Consider the following 27,392-nt stretch of genomic DNA (forward strand, 5'->3'; position numbering starts at 1 on the left):
TTAGCCCTGGTTTACAACCCCCCAGTTTGTTCCCATACACCGCAGCAGCCTGGTGAGGCAGGGATACGATGGACAAGGCCTCAGTGACAGGTACCCTTTCACAGCCTCATTTTAAAACATATTTTAACAAACATCTCCAGCAGACAAAGCTATAAAGGTAGCCTTGTCTGGGAGAAGAGAACCTGCTCAGCTCACTGCACAAGGTGAACAGGACTTGGGCTTGGTCCCACTTCCCCATCTTGTCATGCAACTGCACACCAGGATGGGATCGGAGAATGTTCAAGTTGTCATGAGCTTTGTTTTCCTTGCTGTAAGTGAGGGCAGTGGGAAAATAGTGATTTGAAGGATAAACAGAACATGTGAAGCCTCTCAACTTCTTTTGAGCCAGGAAGAACTTTATACCCAAGGGAAAAAAAAAAAAAAGTGCAGAGGAGCAGCAGTGCTAAGTCTAAGTAAACCTGCTGGTTGGTGATGCTGGACATGCAACAAGACAAACCAAATGGAAACAAGACATCAACGTAGCTACAAACACACAAAAAAATGCATCAGATAAGTGCCTGGAGATAGTACATTGGAAAAGCTATACAAGACGTTTCTGGAATTGCATATACAGAGGTTTAAATTTTATTCATACATTTATTATTTACATAAGCTATCTCTATTAACCGCAAGAGACTGACGTCGACTCTCCTAGTTGTAGGTAAGGTTACTAACCACCACACACAGTAAAAGAGTTAATACTATTAGTGTCATTGGTGGCATGGACGTGCACCAAGGCAGTGAAATGCCTCGCAATTCTACTTCGGAAAAGTATTTGTTCTTCTGCGCATGTGGTTCTTGGTCGCTGCACCTTGGGCTGGGGCAGCTGGAGAAGCTGTAGCTGTACAGAACCGCCCTGGTAATGCCATCCCAGACCAGAAAAATGCCCACACATGCAGGTAAGTAAAAAATGTTTATATATATATAAAAAAAAAGCATTAATTCTGTTTATTGCACAAAGAAGGGAAGATTTAAACTAAACTAATACTGCAGGGTTATGTATCCCTTTCCTTTGCTCAAGCTGTTTAACAGGCAGATTATCAGTTGTATTTTTGCTGTGTACTAGACAATAAATTCCAGCAACAGGGTGCAGGAATTCCACATGCCTACACTATTCTGGATGCAGCACGTTAGCTTTCCTGGGAAACAAAGCCACTGGTGACTATCCCCTGCAGCTGGGAAGAACGGTAAGCTTAGGGAGAACTTGCCAACTCACTATTTCCTCACGTAGTAAACAAGGTGCAGTTTCTATTTCAGCCTCCACCCCACAGGTATGTTGCCCTAGAAATGCAAAAGACAAGGGGCAAGGATATTTTCAAGAGAAGCCCTCTTCGTAAGGGCACCAGGATCATCCCAACCCATACCTTCCTTGCAAGGATTTCCCTCCCCCCATTTTTTCTTTTCAATACAGCCAAATTAGAGATCCCAGAGTGAAGCAATCAAATCAATGGACATGGCCACAATACACAGCTACTGAAGAATGAATGACCTGTTTTCCCTCGACTATGCTCTCACCAAGCACGTGAATTTAAAAAAGCTGAAGAAACCTTATTTTAAAAATACATCTGTCGTAGCTAGCACAATTTAAAACTGTTACTGCCTTCACAACGAATTCAAAGCCCAAATTTAATTAAAATGAATTGGCATTTCCCCCATGGACAGTCATTATATGTAATGACTTTATGTTTCTCTATTACAATATGTAATCTCTGAGCAGTCTTCCATTTTACCAGAAGACTGTAAAAAAGAAAGGTCAGGTTTCTTCAGATATTTAAATAACGGTTATGAAGCAAAACTACCAGAAAAGAGCTTGTTTACAGAACTCAGGGGTGAAGGGTACACAAGAGATAAATAGCTTATAACTTGGGGTATTTTAACTGCAGTGGAACAGTACATAATCCCCCTTAGGTAAAACATGGAAGCTTTGCTCCTGTCAATGTAAACATTTGGAGTGTTGCAAGAAGCTAATACAGATAGACACTCTTAGCTTCTAAACACCTTCAAGCCTAAAGCCTCTTTTTTTTTTTTTTCCACTCTGACTGCACTGTAATTGGTGCCAATCTAAGTGATTGGGATAGTTCCGTGTTGACTGAAGGCCACCTAGGGCCGTCAGTTAATGGGAAGAGAGCTTTTACTTTACTGAGTAAAGACTGTCATGATCAGCTCGGAGCAACACAGATGCTACCCAAACACACGAGATGCTTTTCTTTGACTGGTGTTTGTGTGGGATTGGCAAAAACCCCTTTCAGTTCAAGGGAGTGGATTTTCTATTTTACTTGTGCCACTCCGTAGTAAAAGCTGCAGCGGGGTAACTAGCATCATTAGGGTGTCCCAGGGAGATTTCTCTGGCCTCTGTTCAAGATGAAACATGCCCAGAGTCGCACCTCTACAAGCAACCTTTTGGTTGCTATTACCTGTCCCACTCATGTTAGCCACAAAAAGCTGCATCTGAAGAAGCCATCTGCAGAGTTAGGGGTTCAGAATTCTCCCATAACCAAGAATTCTTCTGTGCTTCCTTTTCAAGTAGAGTCATCCAACCCTTTATTTGGGTGCTCAGAGCTTGACTTGCAGAGCCTGTCCATGATCCCCTGCAGCATAGGTTGAACAATCCCCAAGAGAGGGCGCTGGGAGGAATCTCCATCCCAACAGGCTTCCATCAGCTGCCAGCACTCCTCATCGAACACAGGAAGGCGCTCTGGGCGAACTCCTGCAAAAGGGAGAGGCACCCAGTTACCATCAACAAGGATAGAAAACTGTCTGATGATGTTCATTTCTTTGGTGCAGGTTGAAAAGCTCCTCTTCACTATTTGGAAACAAAATGAGTACTCTCCCCAGCTAAAAAAATAAAATAAAATAGTACTTTTGGGAGCAAGTTCATCATGGGAACAAGCAATGAGTGCAGTGTACTTGGCCTTCTGACCAAACACAAGATTCACTCATCTGAGTTAATCTTTCTCACATGAGAAGGGGAGAGATTATACGGACAGCAACTAAGGACACGAAGCAGTAAAGCGTTCTGACATCACCTTGCAGCATGAAGGATTAAGCTACCTCAAAACACAGTACCCAGCTAACCCTACAGCAGCCTGATGCGAAACTAAGTTTATATTTTGGGGAACAACCATCAGCCTTTAACTCAACATGCAGCCCACCACTGCCAGCTTCCTGGATGCTGCACATTAAGCACTTGAACGTACAGATCACCACGGCCTCCAGGAGCTGTGAGGGATTAAAGCATTCTTGAGGGGATCAGGCCATGCTTGGCTGATTCTGGGATCCAGTTTACATCATAAGCATTGTACTGCTGTGCGGGGGTTAGTTTAGGTGGTGTGTTAGCACAGCTCCTGTGACACTATGGTGAGGAGGTAGTTAAAAGAAAGCCTGCTCCTTACATCCCTGCTGATTTCAGCTAGGTTTTCGGTAGAACGTTTCCAAGATATAAATAAATTTCAATTTTTAGATAGTCAATGAAAGAATACAACTTGTATTTTTACCTTTCAGTTAACAAGAGGATAAAAATTTAATTTCCTCACCTCCCCTCAAGTTTTACACAAGCACCATGTCACCCAACAGAGTTCAACATAAGCCATTTATACCTCTTCTAACGTTGTTCCAGAGGTGATCTTTGCTCGCACATCTCTCAAAAGCTTCTGGTAACTTCACATGTCCCGAACAAATGTACCAAAACAGAATGCCAAATGCATAAACATCCACTGAGTTATCGTATTTTCCTGGGACAAATAAATATATCTGATCAGCAGGGCAAAAAAAAATATCTTCATCACTGGAAACCGAGCAAAACCACTTCAGTGTTCCACATCCTCAGATTAAAACCACAACTTCATTGCCAGAAGGCAGGACTTGTATGAAGCCTAGCAGCATAACAGGAGTTACTGCTAAAAGCGGAGGGATGAAACGAAGACCTTCCCTTCTCAGAGAATTTGTACACTTAACGTGTACCAGCAGCTCCCCAGCTGAGGCTCATAGACCTAACAACAGCCTCTCAATCCAGAAGTTTGGCAGGTACTGGTTTATAGCAAGGTCACCCACTGAATAAGAAAAGATTGAGCACAGTAAGTGCGTAAGGGCTAAGCCCATACTCACGTCTTTGTAAGATCAAGATCTAGGCTGCTAGTCACAAGTATTTCATTGTTAGTGCTGAGAACCACTTGAATAATGTTTTCTAGGTTAACACAAATAGGATTGCTTCAGTTTGGTTGCAATTTTGTCAAAGCAAGGAAACCATCTCAGGCCAGAAGGACTCTGTTGAACCTGAGGTGGACCTTTAAGTGCTACTGCAGGATGCTTGCATAGGAAACTTTCAATTTTAGAGAAAGTGCCTGCCAGAAGCACAACACAGTGAATGTAAACATATGCTACATGTTCACAACAGCTCAGAAACCCTTTACTCAGCAGCTATACAAAAACCAGAGGATCCTTTCTGAGGTATTAACCTGTGAAAGCCAAATATTTCCACCTAATAACTACTAATTTTCCAACTGTAAGAGTTTTGATCACTTCAGCAAAGCTTCTGAATCCAACAGGTCTCTCCTCTTTCAAGTAAACAAAGATTTAAGACTTAAAAAACAGAAAAACAATACATATTATGCATTGTAAGCAGTCTTCTGACCCATTTTTAAATAATTTTTCCCTTCATAAGCAAGTTAACGTCTTCGTTTAAAGTAATGGCCTGCAAAATACAAGCCAAAGAATGACAGTAGTGGATTAAATCCACACGCATACCTGTAAAAAGTTCAGGAGCCATGTGAATAGGTGTGCCTACAATACTGCCAGACATCATAGCTTCTGGTTTGCAGAACCCCAAGTCAGTGATTTTGGCTCGATTCTTTTTGTCAAGCTGTAGAAGAATTCATACAAAGGCAACTGATAATCATACTTCCCAGCAGTATCACTGCTTTTTAACATTACAGTTTTAAGCTATGTCTGTCTGAAGGGTTGAGCATTTGTTCTCAAGGAAGCTTCTCTGATTGCTCGGCTGCTCATTGACACTTTCCTAGCTAAGCTCAGCAACAAAACATGTCTTCACTCGTCTTCTACAGAGGGTGTGGTCTGGGCTTAATAAGGCTAGGAACCAGAAGCCTTACTTGTAGCTCAAGCTCTCTACCTTCAAGAAGAGACTCCACTGTTCCTTTTCCCCTAGGCTGACTGAAATTGAGCTAGACCAGTTGCTGCTAACGATAAAATCTTTCAATTCGTGATATATGAATAATGCTATTACTTCATTTATAGCATGCTCCTCCCTCCCACTTAAAGGGCCTCATAAGACTTCTGGATTAGTCAGATCAAAAGTTTTCCTTACCAAGACATTTTTAAGTTTGATATCCCGGTGCACAAGTCCCTGACTGTGAAGATAACGGATTCCTTCAACCACATCCAAGGCAATCTGTAATCGTGTTTCTAATTCTAGCCCAGCCTGGAAAAATAAACACAGACAATTTCTACAAGTGGAAGTCACTTTTGCTTACTCTTATTTATCAAGAAGACATCAAAATCCAACTCCTAACTCTTGCAAGACCATCCTCCCAAAAAAATTCACCAGGCAACAGAAGCAAGGGGAGCTACTCCTATTTTCCCAATGCACTGGTTTTACCAGGTTGAGAGGTGGTGGTCTTGCTTATTACCTTTTAACAACAATAAGCATGCTGCTGTAGCCACAGCACACTTGAGGAGTTTACAAACCTTCAGGAAACAGAAGAGCTTAGTGAAGCCCAAGGAACAGGGAGACAGGAAGGCCAAGAGCAAAGCCACATGACTTCTGACATTGCAGCAATACAAGATGTTCCAGCACACGGACTGAGGCCAAGGAATATATACCACTGCATCAATGAAGTCTAGTTCTGATGCTGTGTACAGCCCCAGAACACCCCAGAAAAAAAAATAAAAATATCTGCATAATAAAAAATCCATAACCCTGCATTTAGCATACAGAATTTTCCCCTTCAGAAGAGGGACGTGGCAGACAGAACCACACCTCTTGCTTCCTCCCTTCAACACAGCCAGTTTCACAGATGAACAGATATTTAAGATTTTTTTTTTTAATGTATATATTAAAATGCACACACACACAGACTGCTGTTACCTTCAGTCCTGTATAGAGGTCTCTGTGCAGTCGTTCCATTATCAATAGGACGGCGATGCTGGAACCTCCTCCATAGCCATAATCTATCACAGAACCATGGAGATGTACGAGCCGCTCGTGTGACTGTAGAGACCTGTAACAAGTCCAGCACAGAAAGGTGGGTGTTTTCATCTCCTCTCCAGCCCCAAGCCTCATCTTCTAAAGGAAAAGCACCCAGTAGCTGCAACTTCAGTACAACAAGAGGACGATCCACCTAGACCAATGCTATCCCCGTGCCACGTGTGTAATCACAGCACCCGCAGCTCTGATGACCGTAACAGTATAGTACCATCTGATCTAATCAGATTCAAGAAAGCCTATTAAAGCTTGCAGTACCAAAGAAACACTATTATTTCAGCTGCCTCTACTGCAGCACCCGCCTGCAGCAATTTGACTGAAGACTAAGGCAGTTTCTGTAGTGCAGACCCATCATTTTATTTTGTGACCTTAGAGAAGACAAAGATTGGAAAAAGAACACCAGAAATCCAGGGAGAAAGAACTGTTTGCTATCAAACTCCACTAATTCTAATTTAATCTGAAAACCAGCGAGCATTGGAACAGTATAGATACCAGAGAATCAGATTAGGACAGGAAAGAGCTTGCCTGCCCACCGCTCTGTGCCTGTTACATTTTGCAATGACACCAGCAAACTGTCTTGCCTCTGCTAGAAACTGCGGCTTGGCATTTCACGAGGTCAATTCACTGAGTGTGGAGTAGAAATACAGCAAGCAAGGCTCTGCCTACGCAAATAATGTTTGTTTGCAGCAGTGAATGTAAGGACATCTGTATGGAATGAGAAAAGCACTTACAACACGCACCTCATATAGTGAAACTCAAGTGCAAGGTCATTCCAGTGCTTCTCATCTGGAGGAACAACAGATTTCAGTGCACAAGGGAAATGCCCTCCCCAGCTGTCACACAGATAGACCACGCCGTACTGTCCTCGGCCCAGCTCACGGCCCAGCTTTGGTTTGCCTGGAAGGCACAACAGCCACGTAATCAGAAATTAAAATGTGTTTATTCCTTCGTGTTCTACGAGAGGTACACAGGCAGGCTGGCAGCCTGCAGCTTTTCACAGGCTAGCAGCTGCACAGCTCAAGGTACTCAGTATGTGTCAGATGGAGGCTCGCTGAAGTGGTTTAGTGCAAAGCAAAACATCCCTCCCACCCGTTTACACCCACTGACTGCTTCAGAACTAGGAGGGCGTAGAAGGGAACGCTGAGAACATCAAGCAGAGCGCTCACCGTGTAACAGCACATCCTGGAGGGATCTGCTCTCCAGAGAGAGTCGTGCTAGCCGAGGAGCGTGATCTTTCCGCACCTTCAGCCACAGGTCTTCTGTTTTCTCCAGCCTGCCAGAATGGCCATCTTCTAGCTGTAAGAGGTATCACACACAGCTGTCATCCTGCCTGATCCAAACCCCTAGTGGTATAAGAAGGCTGAGGATCCTACTTAAAACATCCCTCGTTTAAAAATAGGATCTTGTATTAGGGCACTTGCTCTAGCACTGCTACCGAGAGAACAGCAGTGTTAACTGCACAAACTGCTCTTCCAGCTATTAAAAATCCTCTAAGAGCATCAATGTGCAAAACAAGATCTCCATCTTAACAGCCCCTCACTCACCTGTCGCAGGGAAGCTGCAAAAGCCTCGTGGGAACTGTTTAGCCTGGTTCGAAACTGGCTGCAAATGCTCTTGGCTAACTTGGATGCGCTGAGGCTCTCGATAGCATCCTGGGCAACTTTCCTCTTCCAGTCGCTGGTGATGGCAGGGGGGCTGACCCACGTAATCCGCTGGATTATCTAGTAAAAAAAAAAAACAAACAAAAAAACCCTGTAACAATACCAGCATTTGCACACAGAATTAGGTTAGATAGTTACCTTGCAGTGACTGATTTAGAGATGTTGATCAGAGTATCGTTGCGTGCATACAATACATAAGAGATCTGATCTTTCTAAATATCTCCTCTGCCCATCCTTACAAGCCAGTCACCCTTTCAAATCTGACCAGGAGGGCATGGAGTTACACAGCCACCACCTGGGCAGCCTCAGTTGTGGTACAGGGCAAGGGCTGGATCAGTCCCAGCAAGGGGGGAACTTGATCAGGCTACAGAAATATCTGGAGCCATAATGGAATAAATGCCCCTGAACAAAGGGATCTTAAGGAAGACAGTTCTGAACTGCTTCAAAGCTCACAGCAGAACAGGCTGCTTTCAGCTTGTAAGCACACGCAGTAAGCCAGAGCCTCGGGAAGAAAGATGTTCCTCAAATGGAGGAAGCTGCAGTGACGCAGCTCTGTGGATGGACACAGTGGTGTGGAAGTCCTAGGTGCTGGTATGCATCACTTCCCTTAAATTGCTGGGTGATTAAGCTGCCCTTCTCCGCCCTATATTAGAAGCCACAAAAATCCTGCTCCTTCACACCCAGTCTGGATCCTTCCCTGTGCCACTGAAGGAATCTGAAGGTTTGTTACTACTCAGTCCACGCTGCACCTATTTGGGAGAAAACCCACATTCCTCTCAGCCATCCATACAGAAAACTCAGGAGGGGGAAGGCCATGTAGGTCATCAACAGCTCTTAGAGCAAGAACTTCAGAAAGATGGGTATTTAAACAGACAAATTTAAAGCAAAGACCTGAGAAGTCTGGTCTGATCTGGAGGGAGAAGAGTGAATTGAACTGAATCGAGAAGCATTACAAAACAAATGAAAAATGCAAGAAACCCTCAAACGCAAGCAATTATCTGAAATATAAACAGCAAAAAGTCTCAAAATACTCTTCTTTTTCCTTTGCTGTTTCAGAACCAAAGGAAGAAACATTAAAGGGGTATTTGCTTTAAATTAAATATTAGCATTCCCAGGAATAAAACTATACACACAGCCTTAGTGCAAAGCAAGAAAGCAACAGCTTTGCAATGCATGTGCCCAAAGCCTAGGTTTAGAGGAAACACATGAGCATTCAAATATTTTTTGCACTAAGAAATTCACTAAGCTGACACCTACCAGAAGTAATCACATGTGCATACCTGTTTGATCTGTTCCCACAGCATCCTGGTTACTGTTGAGCCAGAGTGGAATGTGACTTCAACGTGATAGGCAGCATTCAGAATCTGGAAAGCAGGGGAAAGATGAAAGTATGGGAATTTTGCGAGCTACACGCACTATAATACTTGCTACACCCTCCAAAAAAAGAGAAAATACGCTATATGGAGCACTCCACGATTCACTTAGCTCAATTCATTTATTTTTATTAAGCTCATAGGTGTTTCTAGGCTGTGATTTGTTCCCTTTACACCGATTTAGGAAGGGTAAGTGCTAGGCCTGCAAGTGAAAATTTAAGAATAAAACCATTCCCAAGTTTTAGCACCTCCCTTAATGACACCAGTCCCCCACACACCACAAAGCTGTGTTTCTCTAATGTCACTCAGCATCTACATTTCCACCCACTCTTGCTACATCAGGATTAAAAAAAAAAAAAAAAAAGCCTACTCTAGCATTCCAGATAGCCATCTGAGCCACCGTACCTGTTTGAGATAATTGCTTGTGATGTGTACAGAAACATCCTTCGACTTCTCCAAATTCCTTGCAGGATGCACTGAGACCTCCCAAGACTCCTCCAGGCTCTTCAGACATCTCTCCAGAGTCCCTACAAAGCTCTCTCGGAGATAGTCCACTGAACTAATCAACTTGTTGGCAACTGCTTGGTTTAACCGAGAAATAATCAGTTCCTGAATTTGCTTAATACAACACTTTATGTCCTTGGAACTAACAGGTTCCCCATTCTCAGGAATTATGATATCTGCACAGAAGAAAAGAAAAGAGGAATCTTTTGTAATCAGCACATTGCCATTACAGCATTGGCTACTGGAAGCTGCTGTGAACGCTTTGCAAAAGAGCAGCACAGCACCACTCCAGACAGCTGCTCCAAAGGCTTTTTTGCTATTTTGGTCCTTCAGAGGCTCATTGTTTGCTTTAAACTCAGATATAACCTGAAGCAAGCAACATTTAGCTCATACAAAGAAGCCTATGAGCAACAGAAGAACCCACAGAGCAGCTGTTTGCAGAGGATTGAAGTTTGTCAGTCTGCCTGTCTACTGCCACAGCGCCAGTTTTACACGTGGCCCCCAAACCGATCCTACAGATCTTCCTTCAGTTCACTCTGCTGTGCCAGAACACACAAAAGCATCAGAGTAACTTCAAGAATGCACTTATGCTTACTCCGTTTTCAAGGAAGCTAAAAATCAAATCTGACCACGATGAAAAGAAAGTGTTGTGATGTTTGCTCCCGTTCCTTGGGGTTTGAATGTGCAGGATGCTGCAACGCCTGACGGGCTCCATCCGAGCGTTCTGCAGCCACTCCACCTTCACAGTGGTACAGTGAGAACAAGGCAAGCCTCACCTCGGAAATGAGAGGGCAGTTACAGAAGCACAATGCTGGTTTTCTATCTAAAAAATAACAGGTCAGGAAATTCTTCCAAGCCACGCCACAATCCATAAGCACTGCTGGATGTCGGATGTTATGAAGAAAGAGACACCAGCTGAGCTGGTTACCCAATTTCTTTTTTTCCTGGAACCTTGAGAAGGTTGATTATCACTTGGTATTTTTAAACAAACAGAGCAAATCACTGATTGTGCCTTGCAACCAGTCTGAACAGAACCAGATTACTACGAGGAGCTGCAGATCTTGCCTTTGGATTTTGCCCAACAACAGTTCTAGCCGACTTCAAACAAACGCAGCGATCGGCAGATGGCATTAGCTCCTCAAAATAACACCTTCCTCCTTTTAGGATATTACTCCAAATGGAGCGTAGCATCTTGTTGGCTCTCAGGAAGTGATTTTTCTTGTTTCATTGGTGTGTATAAACAAATATGTACGCAGGTGTTTTGGCCTGTGCTGTCCCATTCTGTAAATACAGAAACCTGAACTCGGGCACAGCAGTGCCCCAGCTCTGTATGGGTGAGTGTCTCTTCTAGTGAGACAGACAAAGTACCAGGAATGATTATTACCCCTGTGATAATGGAGTAATGGCAGCCCTAAACAGGTAGAATTGACACACACTGACTGTACCCTTAACACGTGCTAGTTGGTTTTTTTTTTTTTGTCTCTCCTAGCACACAAATTGGTGTCAGGATTGAAAGCAGCTCTTTATGAGGAACACATTTTCCAAGGGCACTACAAAAAAAAAACATTTCAAGAAACAGGGAAGATCTCATCGATTTCCCACCTGCAGAAGCAAAAAGATCCAGATGCTAACCTGCAGGATTAATCATAATTCACCATTTCTCTCGCCTCTCCCTCCCAGGACATAGCATTATGGTTTGAAATTCAGGGAAAATAGGGCAAGACAAAATTATCTACAATTTTGACCTCTCGCACCACAGAGAATAATAGATGGCACGTCACCCCTCACACACCTAACACCCTTACAAATCCTTCCAGCTTTTGTGTTCCTAGAAATACCAGTACTAAACGATGCAGTGAGAACCCCCACATTTCCCAGAACCACACACCAAATGGCACGTACAGGCCTCAGGAGCACACTATGTTGATTTATTTTTTTTTTTTTAAATAAACTTTTACCTACCCAAAAGGGTTTCATCTTAGCAGGTTCTATACTCAGAAGTCTAATGCAAATCTCTCCCGAAGAAAATCGAGCAAAAACCACAAGTCAAGTCTTCTCTGCTAGAGCTAAACTTTTTTTCCTTAGGACAGGTTTATTTCCAAGTCCCAGCACACTTGCTGAAGTGAAGTTAAGACTTACTTTCTTCTTCTGCAGAACAGGGAATTAAAACAGAGAAGCAAAATACCCTACCCAAAACCATGCAGCGAGCTAGAAGGGGGAAAATCCATCTGATTTATAAGAAACCAAGACCTCATATTTTGAGACCTCAAATTTAAGGACAGTGCTTTCTAGCCAGTAGGTACTGCAGAACTAATCCCTTTGTGTATCAGTTCTGAGCTGGCTGGCAGAGCCACCTGCCTAGACAACCACTCAACCATCCCTTAGCAGACTGCAACCATCACCCATGGTCTCCCTCAAAGCCCCTAACCACTTTGTTCCAGTCACCCTCCGGCCAGTAGTTACCTTTGAATTCCATATTAGCAGCATCTTCCAAGAGCTCCTCTTTCATATTACTGAGAGTCTCTATGATCATGTCCTTCATCTCCTCTTGTTTGCGGTTGGCAATGTTCATCAGAGACTCATAGAGCTCGTTCTCCTTCTTGCGGGTGTACTCCAGCCTCTTGGGGGTGATTTGCAGGTCCCGCTGCATGTCGAAGGCCTGATTGATGAAGATGTTGAGGCAGCGGCAGTGCACCTCGTTCAAGCTGGTGGCTGCTTCCACGAGATGCTTCTGAAGCACCTGCCTGGAAAAAGTGCTGAGGAGACGGAGCTTCTCAAACTGCTCCACCAACATGCTTTGGGCATCGGCGTCAGGACTGGGCGCCCCGCAGCTGCAGTGGTTGGTGCTCAGGTACTCCAGGTCCATCAGCTGGCAGTAGAGGGAGGACTTTTCGCTGTCAGTTTTTCTGGGAGAGATCAGCTCCACCCCTGACTCCGGCACCTTGAAGAAGAAAATGGGCAACGAGAACTTCTCTTTGATCTCGCGCAGTTCGTTCTCGTCGGAAGACGAAAGCTCAGCCTCGCTGATGGCAAAGATGACCACGAGCAAGACCTGGTTCATGTACTCTCCCAGGGTGGCTTCAGCAGACTGCAATCCGCGACACGGGGCTACCACAACGTCCACTTCCTAACAAGCAAGAAGGTAAAAAAACAGTTTGGTACAGATCCTTTTTAACAGTAACAGAGGCAAGAGTGCACTGCAATTCATTCTCAAAGCTCAAAATACGCTCACACCCTTTAGAACAGTTACGGGGTCTCACACACAGCAGCACGCCTTAGCACACAGCCTACCTGTAAGGCTGAGGACAGCCCAGTGGCAGAGATGCAGCCAGGAGTTAATCAGTGCCCACTGACTCCAAAACTCTTATTTTGCACCAAGCGCCCTTAAAGTTTGGCCTAGCTCAGAACAAAAACTTAGAAACGGTTTCCCAGGGAGGTGCTGTCAGAGAATTGCTGTTGTTCTGTGGTTTATGCCTGCCCCATTTTGCAGCAACCTCTCTGAATAAATACTCTTAACCTCCCATTGATGTTTACCTGATCTGCAGCTTGTTGAGATGTTCGTGCTGTCAGTTTTCAGCGTAGCAGACAGCACTACACCACCCACCACTGCCACCACCACCCTCTTCCAAAGAGATCCCAGCCAAAGGACTGGGAGGAGGAACACATGGTTGTGACAAGCTGAGCTGTGACATTCTGCAAATCCAGCCAAAGCCGACGATTTTATTCATTTATTCTCTTACTACCCAGAGTTTTGCTTTCCTGCTGACACTAATTCTTAGCGATCCTACTCAAAAAGCACACTTTTAAGACCGCTCCTCTCTCTTACAAGCCAGGAGATGGTAATCACCCTTGGGTATGTGAGAACAGCGTTGGCATTTCATGCATCACTTCACTAAAATAACGAAAGCGAGTGTTGAAGGCTTTGAACTGAAGACAAACCGAAGTCCCCAGCTCCCAACGAGGGGCTGTAATTAAGCCTTCTTCAATCATTTCTCCCTAGAGCTACTTAAATGCCTTGACCACAAGTACGAGCTGCTCCCCCAGATAGCAGGAAGTCATTAGTGCCACGGGACTGAGCTGCAGCAGGGGCTGTGCAGCCTGCAATGCTCCCCGGGCCGGTGACTCAACGCCAGCGCCTGTAAACAAAGGAGGAAGCCAGCGCTGTCTCTAGGAGACAGGGAGAAAACCAACAGAGAACAGAGTGCAGAGCAACTGGTCCTTCTGTTGCCATAGAGGCCTCTCCTGGCTTTTCCAGGGAACGCTAGCAGCTCTTCTTCCCCCGCCTTTATTTTTCTGTCGATGTCCTGCAGAAGTTCTGACACCGGTGCAGCTGCTGGGGATGGGGTCTGTACGGGGACTACCTGTGAATCACAGCGGATTCCTGAAATTCCCCAGCTGGTTCTCACAAGGTCACGCACTGCGAACACGCTTCAACACTTCTGACATCGCTGTACGCATGGCATTGCTGTGAAGGAACCTCAGTCGTAGCTTCTTTAACTAAAAGGTCCTCTTTTCTATAAATACCGGAGCTTTCTACCTAGAAATCTGAGCACCAGGTACGCAAAGTCACAGCTCTTCCACTTCAAGCATGAAGTGGACTTGCGAGGCCAGGATGACCTCTGCCTCCCACATCCCCAACCCAAAAGTTAAAATCCAGAAGGAAGCAGGTCTCGAGCTCCAACACGAGGAGCCGAGTCCCACTGAAGCACCCCGGGACCACTGCAGTGTGCCATTTTTTAAGGTTAAGTCAGCAGCTAAGTTCTTGTTAACTCGTTTGGAAGTGAGGATTGTTTGCCACATCCCAACAGGAGCCTGTCCTGTTTCACTCAGCTTTGGGCAGCTTAATCAGTATTTAGTTAACTGAGGTGCTGAGAAGCGAACCCAATTGGGTCAGATTTCTACCCAAACACCTACCAGGTTATGATTGAAGGCCCAGCTCAGTCTTATTCCAAGGCAGTTGGCAGACCCTGCCTTGCAAGGACCAGCTGTGAATCACTGCAGCCAGGTGCTCTGCTTCTGTTCCATCGAGAGCTAATCTCACAGCCTGCCTTTTAACCCGAGAATCTAGGGGTATGTATTAGCATATATTTAGAAAATTTTAAGCTCCTCCCCCAGCTGATTTTATTTCATTTTACTCATTTATTGAGATCTTGCCAACTTCTTGTTTCCCTGGGGATTTTGGTCAGAAGGCAGGTAAGTAGCCTAGAGAACCACAGGTAAGCTGAGCGATACCTCCGGTCTCCAGCAGATACTGCTGCCCTTCACAGACCTACAAAGCTTGTGTTTTGGTTTTGTGCACTGACTGACCCCAATTTCATCAGGAAATTGTTCTACCTTTGCTGGAAGGGCCAGCCCAAGCTCTACACCCTCACCCAAGAGCCTGAGAAGCAATGTTCTTTTTTCTGACCACGAAATCTTCCCCTGGAAGACACCGCTACGCCAGCGAAACCAGAAGCGGAGCACAGATCTCACAAAGAAGGAAGAAATTTCATGCTGCTGGTGTTTTCAGTATCTTCTGCCCTCGGTTATTCCTGTGTAAATGGGCAGAGGAGGGACAACCCCAGGTTCTGGATGCTGGTACCCAGTAGGAGCATCTCAGCATGCCCCAAAGCACACCAGTGCTGCGTGGAGGGAAGAGCATCTCAGGCAGAACAGAAGCCTTTCAAGTTTCTATATCACTGCCACAGCCAATGTGTCAAAAATCTCCTCCTGGAGAGTATTTTAAGCAGGATGTACTTAAAAATAACTCCATAGGTATGTAACCACATTTCTTGCTGCTCGTAACAACTACTAATTAATACGACCTGAATCATTGCTACAGCACCTTCAGAAACACAACAATAAACTCCAACTTCATTTTCTGTCGCAGCTCACATAGCCAGCTTGCATTTCTTCACGCATTTTCCAACTCTGCCAGAGCAGCTGAAATTTCTTCTTTCCCTAAAAGCCCTGGCTAAAACTGTGAGTCCAAGGCTCAAAGTAGAACGAAGCACACAGCAAAACGAGGGCATGAAAAAGGAAGCTTTCAGCTCGGCTACCCTGCTCTGATTCAGCTGCACCATCCAGAGGAAAAGCACTGCCTCGCAGAAGTCTGTCTGGGCATCTAGGCACAACTGATAAGACTTAGGGAAAGAACCGACTTGTTTACTTCCACTGCAAATCTAATAATCTGTCTGGCTTGAGGGATTATTCCCCATGACTTAGATGCATTCCTGCACACAGCAATCCCCAAGGAACAGAGCAGCTTTGCCTGTGTTTTTCCTTCCCTGATCATTTACAAGAACAAAAAAACACAACTAAATTCACATACCTAATGGCACAAGCTACTGTTCTCCCAGCAGACAACCCAAGCAAAGGATTTTTTGGCTCCCTCCTCCTCACCTATTTCCGCAAACCAAGTTGTGATTAAGACATCCTCCAGTAGCACAAAACACGCATGGTCCCAGCCCAGGCATCGAGGGGTTATCAGACCAGCAGGGTGCTACACTCGCGTACTGTTTTTTACGTTGAACCCCATCACATTCCACACTTTTGCGATCGAATCCATATATATTTCAGTCCTGTTAACCTTTCCCCACTGGAGCAGTGGCTAAGGAGTTTAGATTTAGCAAGCAAGTGCCTGCCCCACGAAGCATGAGTCAGCACCGAGTGTCTGCACACAACCACAGCGTGCAGCCCAGGTGGCCGAGCCAGCCCGGGCAATTAAAGGCTTTTGGGAAGAGCTGTTTAGGCCTGAAGGGCTGCAGAGCATTCCCCAGATCCTACAGCCACTGAGGGCCCTTGAATGGTATCCCACTGCAGATAAGTGTTCCCATCACGCAGAATGATGGAGATTTCAAATGTCAAAAATCAAAGGCAGTACACAAACAGCATCCTCATCTCACACTGCCCACAGGGAAGGACCTGGAAACATTTAAAGACCAGCAAGACTGCTAGGTCTCCTTGCCCTCCCAACACCTAGAACATAAAGTTACCACGAAGCAGTACTATATTGTAAGCACTCTGCTATTGGGAAGAAAAAACAAAACACAAACCAGGAATTCGATGTGTCAGGTGGGGTAAAATTCAGATTTCTTTCCCTCCCTCTCTGCCCAAAAGGGTGCTGAGCTCCTCCAAGCTATCTGGTTTCTGGGCAAGGCTAAATCCTTGAGATCTGCACTGACCATCATGTTATTGTCAAGCACGCAACTGTTATTAGGCTACCAGCTTTGTTGCACAAGTTAATAAAAAGCAGAAGCTCCCTCGGAGTAGTTTTGCAGACAGAGTTTTGGATCATGTCCAACAAACCTCATCCGTGCCTGTTCCAGATATATGTTCCATTAATTACAGAAGCCGTGTCCATGACTAGCTGGTATTTTTAACTTTGTTGTCTTGGTGCATGCTAGGCAGAGCTAGAAAACACACATTAGCCAGAAGGGTGAAAGAGACACGGCTCTCAGCAGGACACCGGACCCAGTAACTTAACAAGAAGCTATCCCTAGCCCCATGAGCTGCTAAAATGCCTAAACCCTCCTAAAACCATTAAAAATATAGCTTTGTTATTCCTTTTTAGTCCCTAAAATTTATGTAAGGAATCCTTTGACTCAATCTGAGGCTAGCTGTGATTCACCCTCCCTCTCCTTTTAGTGGAAGAGCTTGTTATTTCACCAACCCTTTTCAAATTAATCTGAGTAGCTGTTTTCATCTAAACGTCCTAAATATAACCAGGGCCAGACAGAGAGATCTTTGTCGCTCATGAGAAATATAGATGTAAGGAGGGCTGTGAACAGCACTGTGGTTAAACTGGCCCATATGAAGCCATCTCAGTGAAATTAATGTAAAGGTAATACCCTTATGCAACAGCAGGGCAGGATTTTACATGCAGATCCAGAGCAGGCATTTACATTGCAGCACCAGATCTGGCGCTCTTCAGGAAGGTGGTGGATGCTGTGTACAGTCTGTAAACACGGCATTTCTGCTCTTTCAGTGGATATGGAAAGCCACAAACACCCTGCAACATAGCATTGACTTGGCTGCTGCCATTAGGGTAGGCTTAACTTCAGCTGCAGTCTGGGTTTGTAAAGCTTTACAAGCTGATGAAGACAGACCAAGTCTCCATTTTGTGCCTAATTACAATCACTTCTCAATTCAGATGCCCCAAAAAAATGTTACCTTGACATTTCACTCTTCAGCTATAGAGTTCATACTCTTACTTGTGTGAACACAGATCAGATTCCTTGCACAAGAACAACTTACTGGTAAGAATAAGTTACTGTGGATGTTTGACTGCCAGAGTACAATGCTCTGGGTTGTGTTACACTGCAACAAGACCTCAGTGTGAGATCTGAAATGCAAAGAAAGCTTATCGAAGCTATAAAAACAAATGAAATTCAACACTCATCTTTGAAGATATTTGCTAAGCACCAAATGACAATGCTTCCAGGACAGGAGCGTGGGTCACAAGTAAGTGAAAGGTGGCTGACAAAGCAACGTACCAGCAAGATCACACACACAGCCCTGAGAACAGACTCCCACCTCCTTCCTAACGCCTTCACCCTCGATTGACATCACAGCAGCAGCAGAGCCGCTCTCATGAAGTCAGCTCATTCTATCAGAAGCTGGAATTAAGCAGCTTTATCCTTACAAGCCCTTTAGGATGGAGATTAAAAAGACACCAGGCTTTCAGTTTTAGTTAAGTAGGAACATTCCTGTGCTTGAGAGTTGACACCACGAGTTTATTAGGGACATAATTTTGCGACACCTTAACGAATTCATTACCGCAGTGGTGCACAGACACCCAGTTACCTTTAGGAGTGAGTAGGGCAGCATGACCTCCAGCTCTGCTATCCGGTGAGCAGGATCCTCGCTGTCCCCACCAATTTCTAAGTCCTCCTCTGGTATCGTGTCCCACTGCCCCCGGTGGGCTGCCATCATATGGACCAGTTCGTACTGCTCAGGGAGAGCCAGACTGAGCCGCGTTTGCGTCCCATGCGTGAAACGGATCCGGCGCCTCTTACAGTTCTCCTCACTGCTGATCTTGGTGGTGGGGAGCAGCTTCTCCCCCAGCAGGATGTTGAGTAACTGGCACTTGGCGTTACAGTTCTGGCCCAGAATCAGAAGGCAAGGGTGCCAGCTCACGGTGCGCTGGAGGTGCTCTTCCTCGTGGCGAGGGAAGGAAATGAAGTTCTGCCCTGAAATTGAGGACAGACTGCATGAGAACGGGTTGGCTGAACAATAATTCTCCTATCTCTAAGGCAGCTGGATGCTACAGCACAGACATCGCTGCCCCACGGCAGGCCACGCAGCACCAAGGATTTGCCTAAGCACCCTGGAGCTCACGTCAGCAATTGAAGTGCTTTCACTGCATCGCCACGGCCGTCCGCAGCCGCCTGGTTCGCACCAAGTCAGGCCCATTTGTTACAGCTCCCCCCCGGTTATTTCACTAGAAAGTGTTTACACAGAGCTCTCTTAAGCAGCTGAGTGGAAGATTAACCCTAGGCCCTACAAGCCAAGAGGAAACAACTGTCCCGGCTGCAACCAAAGGGCTGATTTCACCCGGGGGGTGCAACAGCGTTTAACCTTGCTCCAGAGCTCAAGGAAGCCTGGAGGGGCCCTACAGCGACCTCTCCCCAAGTTTTTTTTTTACAGCAGGAATAAATGCACCAGCTATGAATTGGGAACAGCCCCAGCCACACTCACAAGGGGTACACGCTTCACGTCTAAGAGCATCCTCGACAAACTCATTGACCAAAGGCTGAGAACGGCGGCGTGACAGCAGCAGCACCTCCCTTCCAGCCTCAGGAAGAGGCACTCCTGAGAAACTAAAAGCTTCTGCCAGCGATCCCCCATGATGGAAACACAACCACGGCACCAAAAGAAGCTGTTGTGCCTTTCACCAGCCTGGCAGTGCTGAGCCCAAGGGAAGATGCTCTGCCAGCAGCCAGCAGGCTCTCGGCGCGGTCCGTAACACATGAAGCAGCAGCTTCCTCCCCCTGGCTGCGCTGCCAACCTCTCTCCTTCCCATCCCAGAGGACACAATCTATAGAGCTGATCTAAATCAGCTCCGTCGGCCAGATATTATCAGCTTCACAAACATCTGATCTGCAGAAGGGAACTGCTGAGCATCTCATCTGTCTGCTGCAGGGGAGCCAGAACTCCCCGCAGTCGCTCTCCTCACCCAGTTTCAATTTAGTCCACGATGCTGCAGCTCCCTGGGTTTGCCTTACTAGAGTAAGGCTGGAGAAAACACTCTCGGCATTGAATTTAGCTTCTGGGTTCTTTTAGAAGCGCTAAATACAGCTTTTCCCACGCTCAGGCATCTCAGCTGAAGCCTAAGCAGCTTGGCGTTACCTTACACACGGCCACGGAATAATTCTGGTAGTACAAAAAAAAATAAATAAATAAAAATAAAAGGATAGAAACAAATTCCCCATCTGCTGCCCTTCAGCACAGTTCCTGAGTACAAACCAGCCACTGTTCCACCGCAGAGCCCGTGCTTCCAGACCCCAAGGCAGATGGCACCCGGGAACGAAACACCAAATCCTAAAGCGGCCGCCAAGCCTGGGAGCTGCCTGCCAGGCACCAGGCAAGGCAGCGAGAACGGCACCGAGCAGCACCAGCAGGGATTTTGGGGAAAAGGTCCCATTTCACCGTGGTTATTAGAGTTCCATTCGTGAGTCACCTTCTGGCACCCAAAATTGTTTCAGCATCTCCAGGCCCAGGAAAACAAGGTCCTGATCCAGCAGGACACTCGCACCGCCGCTGAGCGAAGGGCAGGCAGCAGGCACTCCTTTGGGCAACGCTCCTTTATTTTAGCTAAAATAATTCAAACCAGGAGCAGCACCCCTTGGAGCTGCTTGTGTCTTAAAGCCAATTTCAGGCTTCTTCAGGATCTTACCCCAAGATTTGCCTCTCCTCCCAGCCGGAGGTCTGGAGGGAGGCGTGCTGTAGGAACCCCATCCCACGCAGGCACAGCCCCTGCACCTCAGCCCCACAACCTGATCCCATAAACCTGGAGACCCCCTGAGCCCTGCCTGGGGAATCCTGTCCCCCTGGCACACCAAAAAACCTCTGCAAAAGGTTCCGGGAGGCAGCGCTTCTTGGAGCTGCCTTCAGACAAGCCTTTCAACCTATGCGGCCACAGCAGAGGCCACAGCAAGTGGCTGAGGGGCAGGATCTGCCTGGCAGTGCACCAAGAAAGCAGCAAAAACCCAACTGGGGCACATTTAGACCTGCATCGGAGAGATCTCTTTGATCCAGTGACATCTGTTGGAACTGTGCTGGAAGCCAAGCTCGCCCTTCAGGTATCGAGCACAAAAAAGGAGATCTGAAAGGAGCTGTACAGGCCACGAAGTCCCCTTTATGGGGGCTTTTAACAAGGAACAAGCAGATTTCACCCTCTGCTCGTTCTGTACTTGCATATAAATGCCAACACAAGGTGCTTGGTGTCCAACAGCTCAGCTGAAATCACTGAGGCACAGGAGGGATGTAGGAACACCACCTCTTTCAGACACCTTCCTCACACACCACCTCCCTGCGATGGCCCCCACGGGACGAGCTGCCTGCAGTCGGTTTCGGCGAGGAGCTCAGGACAAGCTGGGGGAGAGCACAGCCCCCCGCGGCGCGGAGCAAACAAAGAGCAGATTCAGCACTCGGCTCTCCAGGAGACGCGGCGAGGTTCCCATCTGCGCCAGCACCTCCTGTCCGGAGCAGGGCTTTATCAAAGCCTTCCCTTGGTGCTGCGCTGCACCCGTGCATCGTACCATTGGGAGACATGTGATAAACACTTCAAACGACTGGCTGCAGGGGAGTCCTCAAGCGCGTGCATCCGATTAAAGCCCGTCGGATGAAAGGCAGCCTGTGCGAGAACAAGGAAGTCTCTCACCAAGGCTCGCCCCAGAATTCGGCCCAAGTCTCGGCAAAACAAGCTGAGGTTGGAGCTGCCCAACCTGCGGATGGCTGCAGGACACCGAAGATGTGCTTCGCTCACCCCCTTTTTAAGGAAAGCTGACTGTTTCCATCTCGTTTCTCCACCGTCTTTATTTGAGGAGTTTCTGCACGAGAACCCTCCCTGCCAGCCCTCCATGCAGCACCCAGGCCCAAAGCTCACCTCCTGTCCGGACCTGCCAGCACAACGGAAATCCTAACGAGCCTTTTGGGGAGCACAGGCAGAACCATCCCATTTTAACCCATTTTATCCCATTTTAACCCTTGCTCAGTACAGCACCAGGACGAGAACTCCTCCAAGCCCGTTGGTTAACGCACCCCCCCCTCCCAAAACACACGCGTGGAACCATCAGGTTACCAGGCCCAGGGTTCTCCCCCAGCACACACAGCCTAAAATAACACCACAGCCACTACCCAGAGTTCTGGAGATGCCGCAGTTACCTGGGCAAAAGGCACAGCTCAGATTACTTCCCAAAGTAAAGCAAGAAACGTCCAGAAAAAAACTCCTCGGGGCCCTAGGTCAAGGAGTTTCAACTGCTTCAAGCACAGAACAAACAAAAACACAGCTCGTACAAAGCATGGGTGCTGGTTATAGAAAAATACAGCTAGCACAAAGCACAGTTGCTGTTTTTTTCCCTTAGTACCTTTACATATAGTAAGAAAAAAAGTTATTGAATCCCTAATTAAGATTTGGTTCATCCTGACTCTGCAGAAAGCCCGTCAGCTAACAGCACCAAGAAGGAAACCAGGTGAAAACTCAAAAGGCAGCGGTCAGATCTGCCCAGGCTGAAGGCGCAAGGTTGGCACAGCACTTTAACAAAAACCACCACGCTATTCACGACAAAGCAGGCACTATTCTGTTCAGTGCCTCTCTTTCTGCAGCTCTTTGCTCCCTTGAAGTTATTTTCCCTCTCTTACCCTAAGGAAGATGCCCTGGTGCTAAGGCCACAGAGGAATCACCCGGTCAGTGACGCTCCAGCGTTGCCAGATATTGCTTGGCACCCTCCTCAGAGGGAGGTGGGCCACATCTGCTCCTTTCATCGCCCAGCTTCGCAGGTCCCTGGGGCTGTTCTCAGAGGGAGCAGCCCAGGCTGTGTTCAGGTTGCTCGACCTCTGTTGATTCAGAGGGCAGTTACGTTTCCAGGCTGCTCCAACAGCTTCGCAGGTGTCTCAAAAGCAGAATCTACACGTTTGTTTTGTTTCCAAGACATCGAGGTTTACTTTCGCAGTTTATTTTTCCACTTCAGCTGCAGGCAGGCAGTGTCCTGTCCGTTTCACTTCCCATTTCCAACTCGTTTCACAAACCATCAGCATCCACACCTCCACGCTCCGCAGCGCCCTGCCAGCAGGCTTGGGAACTGTTTTATCAAAACGCCTCTCACTTCGAAACCACTTGGAGGGCAGAGTCTAGGAAAATGAGTCTGGAGTCGGCACAAAACGGGCCTCTTAAACTCATTTCCCCATGTTGGAAAGGGGAAAAACGGTTGTTAACAGAGAAAATATCCCCTGAGTTTCAGAGAGTGGTGGAAATCACCAACTAAAACTGCCGAGAAACAAGAAGCTCCGTTCAGAGGTGGTTATTCGGGCACAAAGCCTGTATCAATGCTCTAGATTTCAAAGGTTTGTGTCTTTTCGTGCCTTTATAATGCACACACACACACGTAGAATCGCATTGGTTCAGTTATTTTGCTGGTGCCTCACTGCAGGCAGCCAGCCTCCACCCTTCACCAAGCCCTGCTCTTCATCCTCTCCCTCCTTCCACACTCCCCTGGGGTTTGCCACCTCGGCTTCCCACCTAACCCGGAGCACATTTATCACCTCGCTCCACACCCCCCTGGAGCATCTTGCCACTCAAATCCGCTGTTTTCAAGCCGATTTAAGTTTTATTTTGAAGGACGGTGAACGTTATACAACTTCTCCTGTCTGGAAGCCCAACCCAAGAGCCTACGCTGTTATTAGAGCTTGCATGAACGAGACCTAAAGCAGTCCGTGCCGCCTGAAGTACAAACTCAAACCAGGTCAAGGTGAGGATCTGAGAACTAGAAAGCCTCAAGCACCCTGTGGTAAGAAGAATGGGCAGGATACTTGGTGAAACGCATATCTATGTCAGGAAGATTTAATCAACGAGGCCTCCACACCTACAGAGCCCCACAAACAGACTTTGGGATGCAGCTGGTACGTGGCCAGCAGTGCTGGCCCAGAAGTACCCGAGCAGAAGAACACCTCCAGCTGGGTGCTGCCATTCCAACAGCGCCCAGACTAATAGAAAGCAAGCGAAACCCACCAGTTCCTGCTTCTTGGAAGTCACAGAAAGATGTAAACAAACAGCCCAGGTTTTTAGACTGCCATCCACCTCTGCTCCCAAAGTTCACGTGCAGCACTTCACTCCTTTCTGACACAGCCTGACAGAAGAGCTCAACAACACTCCAATTTTCAAGCCAGAATTGTAAGCATAAGACAAGCACAGACGAGTAGCCAGCAGAGATGACTCATGAACCATTTGGAAACGCATAAAGAAGATCTTTATATATATTTAATGTCACGCTCAGCTCTCCTCACAAGACAGTCTTATGGAATAGGAAGGACCTGTGCTCGGCAGGAGGCCTGCGAGCAGCAGCAATGTTTGTCAACAGCCCCAGATGAAGATCAAGAGGGTGAATGAATGCCCCCGATGACTGACGGCTGCCCACCCCGCACCGGGGACACCTCACCTTCCTCCCACCACCCCCACGCAGGCTCCAGCCCCCTCCTGTCCTCACCGAGGCTCCAAACTGCCCCCACAGCCCCTCTCACCTCCACCCCGATTCACCTCGCTTCCCTGCACGTGCTCTGATCCCACAGCCCCCCTCCGAACCCCAGAGCGCTGCCTGCAGCCCCTCAACGGCACCCTGCTATAGGGCTGCACCCCTCAGAGCCCACCTACGCCCCCACAGCACAACCAACCACCCCCTACTTGCCCCCTACCCCATAACCTAACAGCCCCCGAGCTCCCACATCCAACCGCACCCCTCAGACCCTACCTACACCCCCACAACACCCCCAGCCGTCCCCCATCCCACAGACCCCTCATCCCCAAAGCTGGCCCCCCTCAGAGACCCCCTCACCCCACACACCCCAAACCCCCAACCACACCCCTCAGAGCCCCCCTCACCCCCACAACCCTCCCAGCCGCCCCCCCACCCCACAGCCCCCTCACCCCCACCCCAACCACCCCCCTCAGGCCCCCCTCGCCCCCACCCCACACCCCCACCCCTCAGAGCCCCCTTTTTCCCCCGCACCCCCTCACCCCCCCACACCCCCACCTACACCCCCCCAGCCCCTCCCAACGCCCCCAAACCCCCCCCCATCCCCCTTCACCCACCCCAAACCCACCCCCGGCCCCCTCCTCACCCCCATCCCGGGCGGAGCCGTCCCCAAAAGCGGCGGTGACGGAGGAGGTGGGGGGGGGGGACCCTTCTCCGGTCGCGGCGGAGGCGAAGGGGTGCCCCTGGGAGTACTTGACGTCGCGGAAGAACTTCTTGGTCTCGCGCAGGTTGTGCTGCAGCCGCGCCAGGTGCCGGTTGTAGTGGCCGAAGGAGCGGCACAGCTCGCGGACCACCCCGCCGGGCCCCCGCCATGAAGGGGCGCCGTCGCCCTCCATGGCCCGCGGGTCCGCCCCGCTATCCCCTCCCCACCGCGGGCCGCGCTCGGCCCCCGCCACGCTGCTGCCGCCTCCTTCTCCTTCTCCTTCCTTTCTCCGCCTCACCGCCACCCCCCCCCCACCCCCTCCCCGCCTCCCCGACCCCCGCCGCCGCCGCCGCTTTGCTCCGCCGGGGCAGCGCCTGAGCGAGGAGGGCGGCGGGCGGCGCGGAACCTTTATCGGGGCGCCGCGGGGCAAAGGGGGGGAGGAGGGCGGGCGGACCCCGAGCGCGCAAAGCGTGCTGGGAGTTGTAGTTCGACGGTGCATAGGGGGCAGTGCGCCGCGCGGGGAGTGCCGGGAGTTGTAGGCTCGCTGCGCCGCCGCGGGGGGTTGTGGGAAGTGTAGTTCTGCGAGGGCCTCCCCTCGTGTCATGGCGGGATGCTTGAGGCCTCCCCCTATGGTGCTGACCCCGCTGGGGTTTGGGGAGGCGCTGTGAGGGCTGCGGAGCCCCGCGGTGAAGTGAGGGGCTCCCCTCAGCGCAACCCCTGTTGTCCCAGTGCCACTGTCCAGTTAAAGCAGTACAAAACCCGTGTTTTTATCCCCAAATGGAATAAAGCACTTGGAGGTCCTCGGTCCTCAGCTCCTGCCTCGCGGCCCCGCTTGGGTCACCCCACGAGCCCCGGGCCCTCTCGGGGGGTGCAGGGCCCTGAGGTGCTGCCCCGGCATCCTCCCCGGCCCGGAGAATCACAGAAACGGGGAATCACAGAAAGGGGGAATCACAGGAACGGAGAACCACAGAAACAGACAAGTCTTAGAACCATAGTGTCATAGAAACACAGAACCATAAAACCCCAGAACCATAAAACCCCAGAACCTCGGAACCATAGAATCACGGAACCGTGATTGTAGCACCACAGAACCACAGCAGCACAGCATCAGAGAACCAAGGAATCAGAGAACTAAGGAATCAGAGAACCAAGGAATCAGAGAGCCGGAACAGCACAGAGGCACAGATTCACAGCTCCGTAGATCCGTTGCTTGATGGAATCACAGCAGCACGGGATCCCAGCACGGCCGCTTGCTTGCAAAACCCCTCCTGTGCTGCTCCCCCGGCCTTTATTTCTTGTAGACAGCCAGGCGAGATGCCGTGGGAAGGCAGAGCGGGGAGCTGCCACACGGCCTGGCCTGTCCCAAAACTCTGCAGCTGGCTGGGCTGCTCGCTGCTGACCCCGAATGGGGCCCACAAGGATGGGGACACGGCTGGGGACACGTTGGGGACGTGGGTGGCAGCAGCAGGCTGGGCCCCAGCCTTGGGGCTGCACCAGGGCAGGGGCAAAGAAGCACCATGGGCAGGGCAGCCCCGGGCATGTTCAGTGCGGAGAGACGGGGAAAGAAAGAAAAAGAGGAAATTAGAATTAACTAATTCATTTAAAAATGAAAATCTGCCAGAAAATAAAAGCAATCAATTACAAAATAATTTAGAAGGTAAATTTAATGCCAGAAAATAGAGATACTAAATTAAAATAAGTTAATTTTAAAATAAAAACTGCCCCTACGTTGCTAAATGAAAAATAATTTAAAATTTTAAACAGAAATAAAAATATGAAATAAAAAACAACAACAACAACAACAATAATAATAATAATAATAAACGTAAAATAAAAATACTAAATTATAAAAAGAATTCATTTAAAAATAAAAAATCCAGAAAATAAAAATACTAGATTACAACGAATTGATTTGAAAATAGAAAACTGCCAAAGCGATATGAAATTAAATAAATATTTTTAAAATATAAACCACCAGAAGATAATAATAATAAAAAAAAAAACTTAAAAATTAGTAATTTATAAATGAAAACTCGCCGGAAAATAAAAATACTAAATTAAAAAGGACGAATTGATGGCTGAAAAATGAAAAAAAAAAAAATCCGGAAAACAAAAATTCTAAATTAAAAAAAAAAAAAAAAGAATAAATTTATTAATTTACAGGAAAAAAAAAAAAAAAAAGCCAGCAAATAAACCCACCACATGAAAAAAATGTGAATGACTTAA

The 27,392-nt window shown here is 47.8% G+C and overlaps 1 protein-coding gene across 1 annotated transcript; it reads right to left on the bottom strand.

The window, feature by feature from the left end:
• Positions 1–403: 403 nt before the first annotated feature.
• DSTYK (dual serine/threonine and tyrosine protein kinase) lies at positions 404–25,437 on the bottom strand. Its single transcript, XM_084301701.1, has 13 exons — positions 25,110–25,437; positions 18,579–18,964; positions 12,258–12,921; positions 9,696–9,970; positions 9,198–9,281; positions 7,801–7,977; positions 7,423–7,552; positions 6,997–7,153; positions 6,140–6,272; positions 5,360–5,473; positions 4,783–4,897; positions 3,636–3,770; positions 404–2,746 (listed from the first exon to the last, which is right to left on the bottom strand). The coding sequence occupies exons 1-13, from the start codon at positions 25,357–25,359 to the stop codon at positions 2,559–2,561; spliced, it is 2,808 nt and encodes a 935-aa protein (XP_084157827.1). The 5' UTR covers positions 25,360–25,437; the 3' UTR covers positions 404–2,558.
• Between the last annotated feature and the right edge of the window lie 1,955 nt (positions 25,438–27,392).

The sequence above is a fragment of the Netta rufina genome, assembly GCF_964035555.1.
Source record: "Netta rufina genome assembly, chromosome: 26".
Taxonomy (NCBI): domain Eukaryota; kingdom Metazoa; phylum Chordata; class Aves; order Anseriformes; family Anatidae; genus Netta; species Netta rufina.

Coding starts and splice junctions, on each gene's coding strand:
- DSTYK (XM_084301701.1), bottom strand. CDS start 25,359: ATGGAGGGCGACGGCGCCCCTTCATGGCGGGGGCCCGGCGGGGTGGTC. Junction 9,282..9,695: donor CAAGCAATTATCTCAAACAG/GTACGGTGGCTC, acceptor CCTGCTTTCCAG/ATTCTGAATGCTGCCTATCA. Junction 3,771..4,782: donor GGCTCCTGAACTTTTTACAG/GTATGCGTGTGG, acceptor TATTTGTCCCAG/GAAAATACGATAACTCAGTG.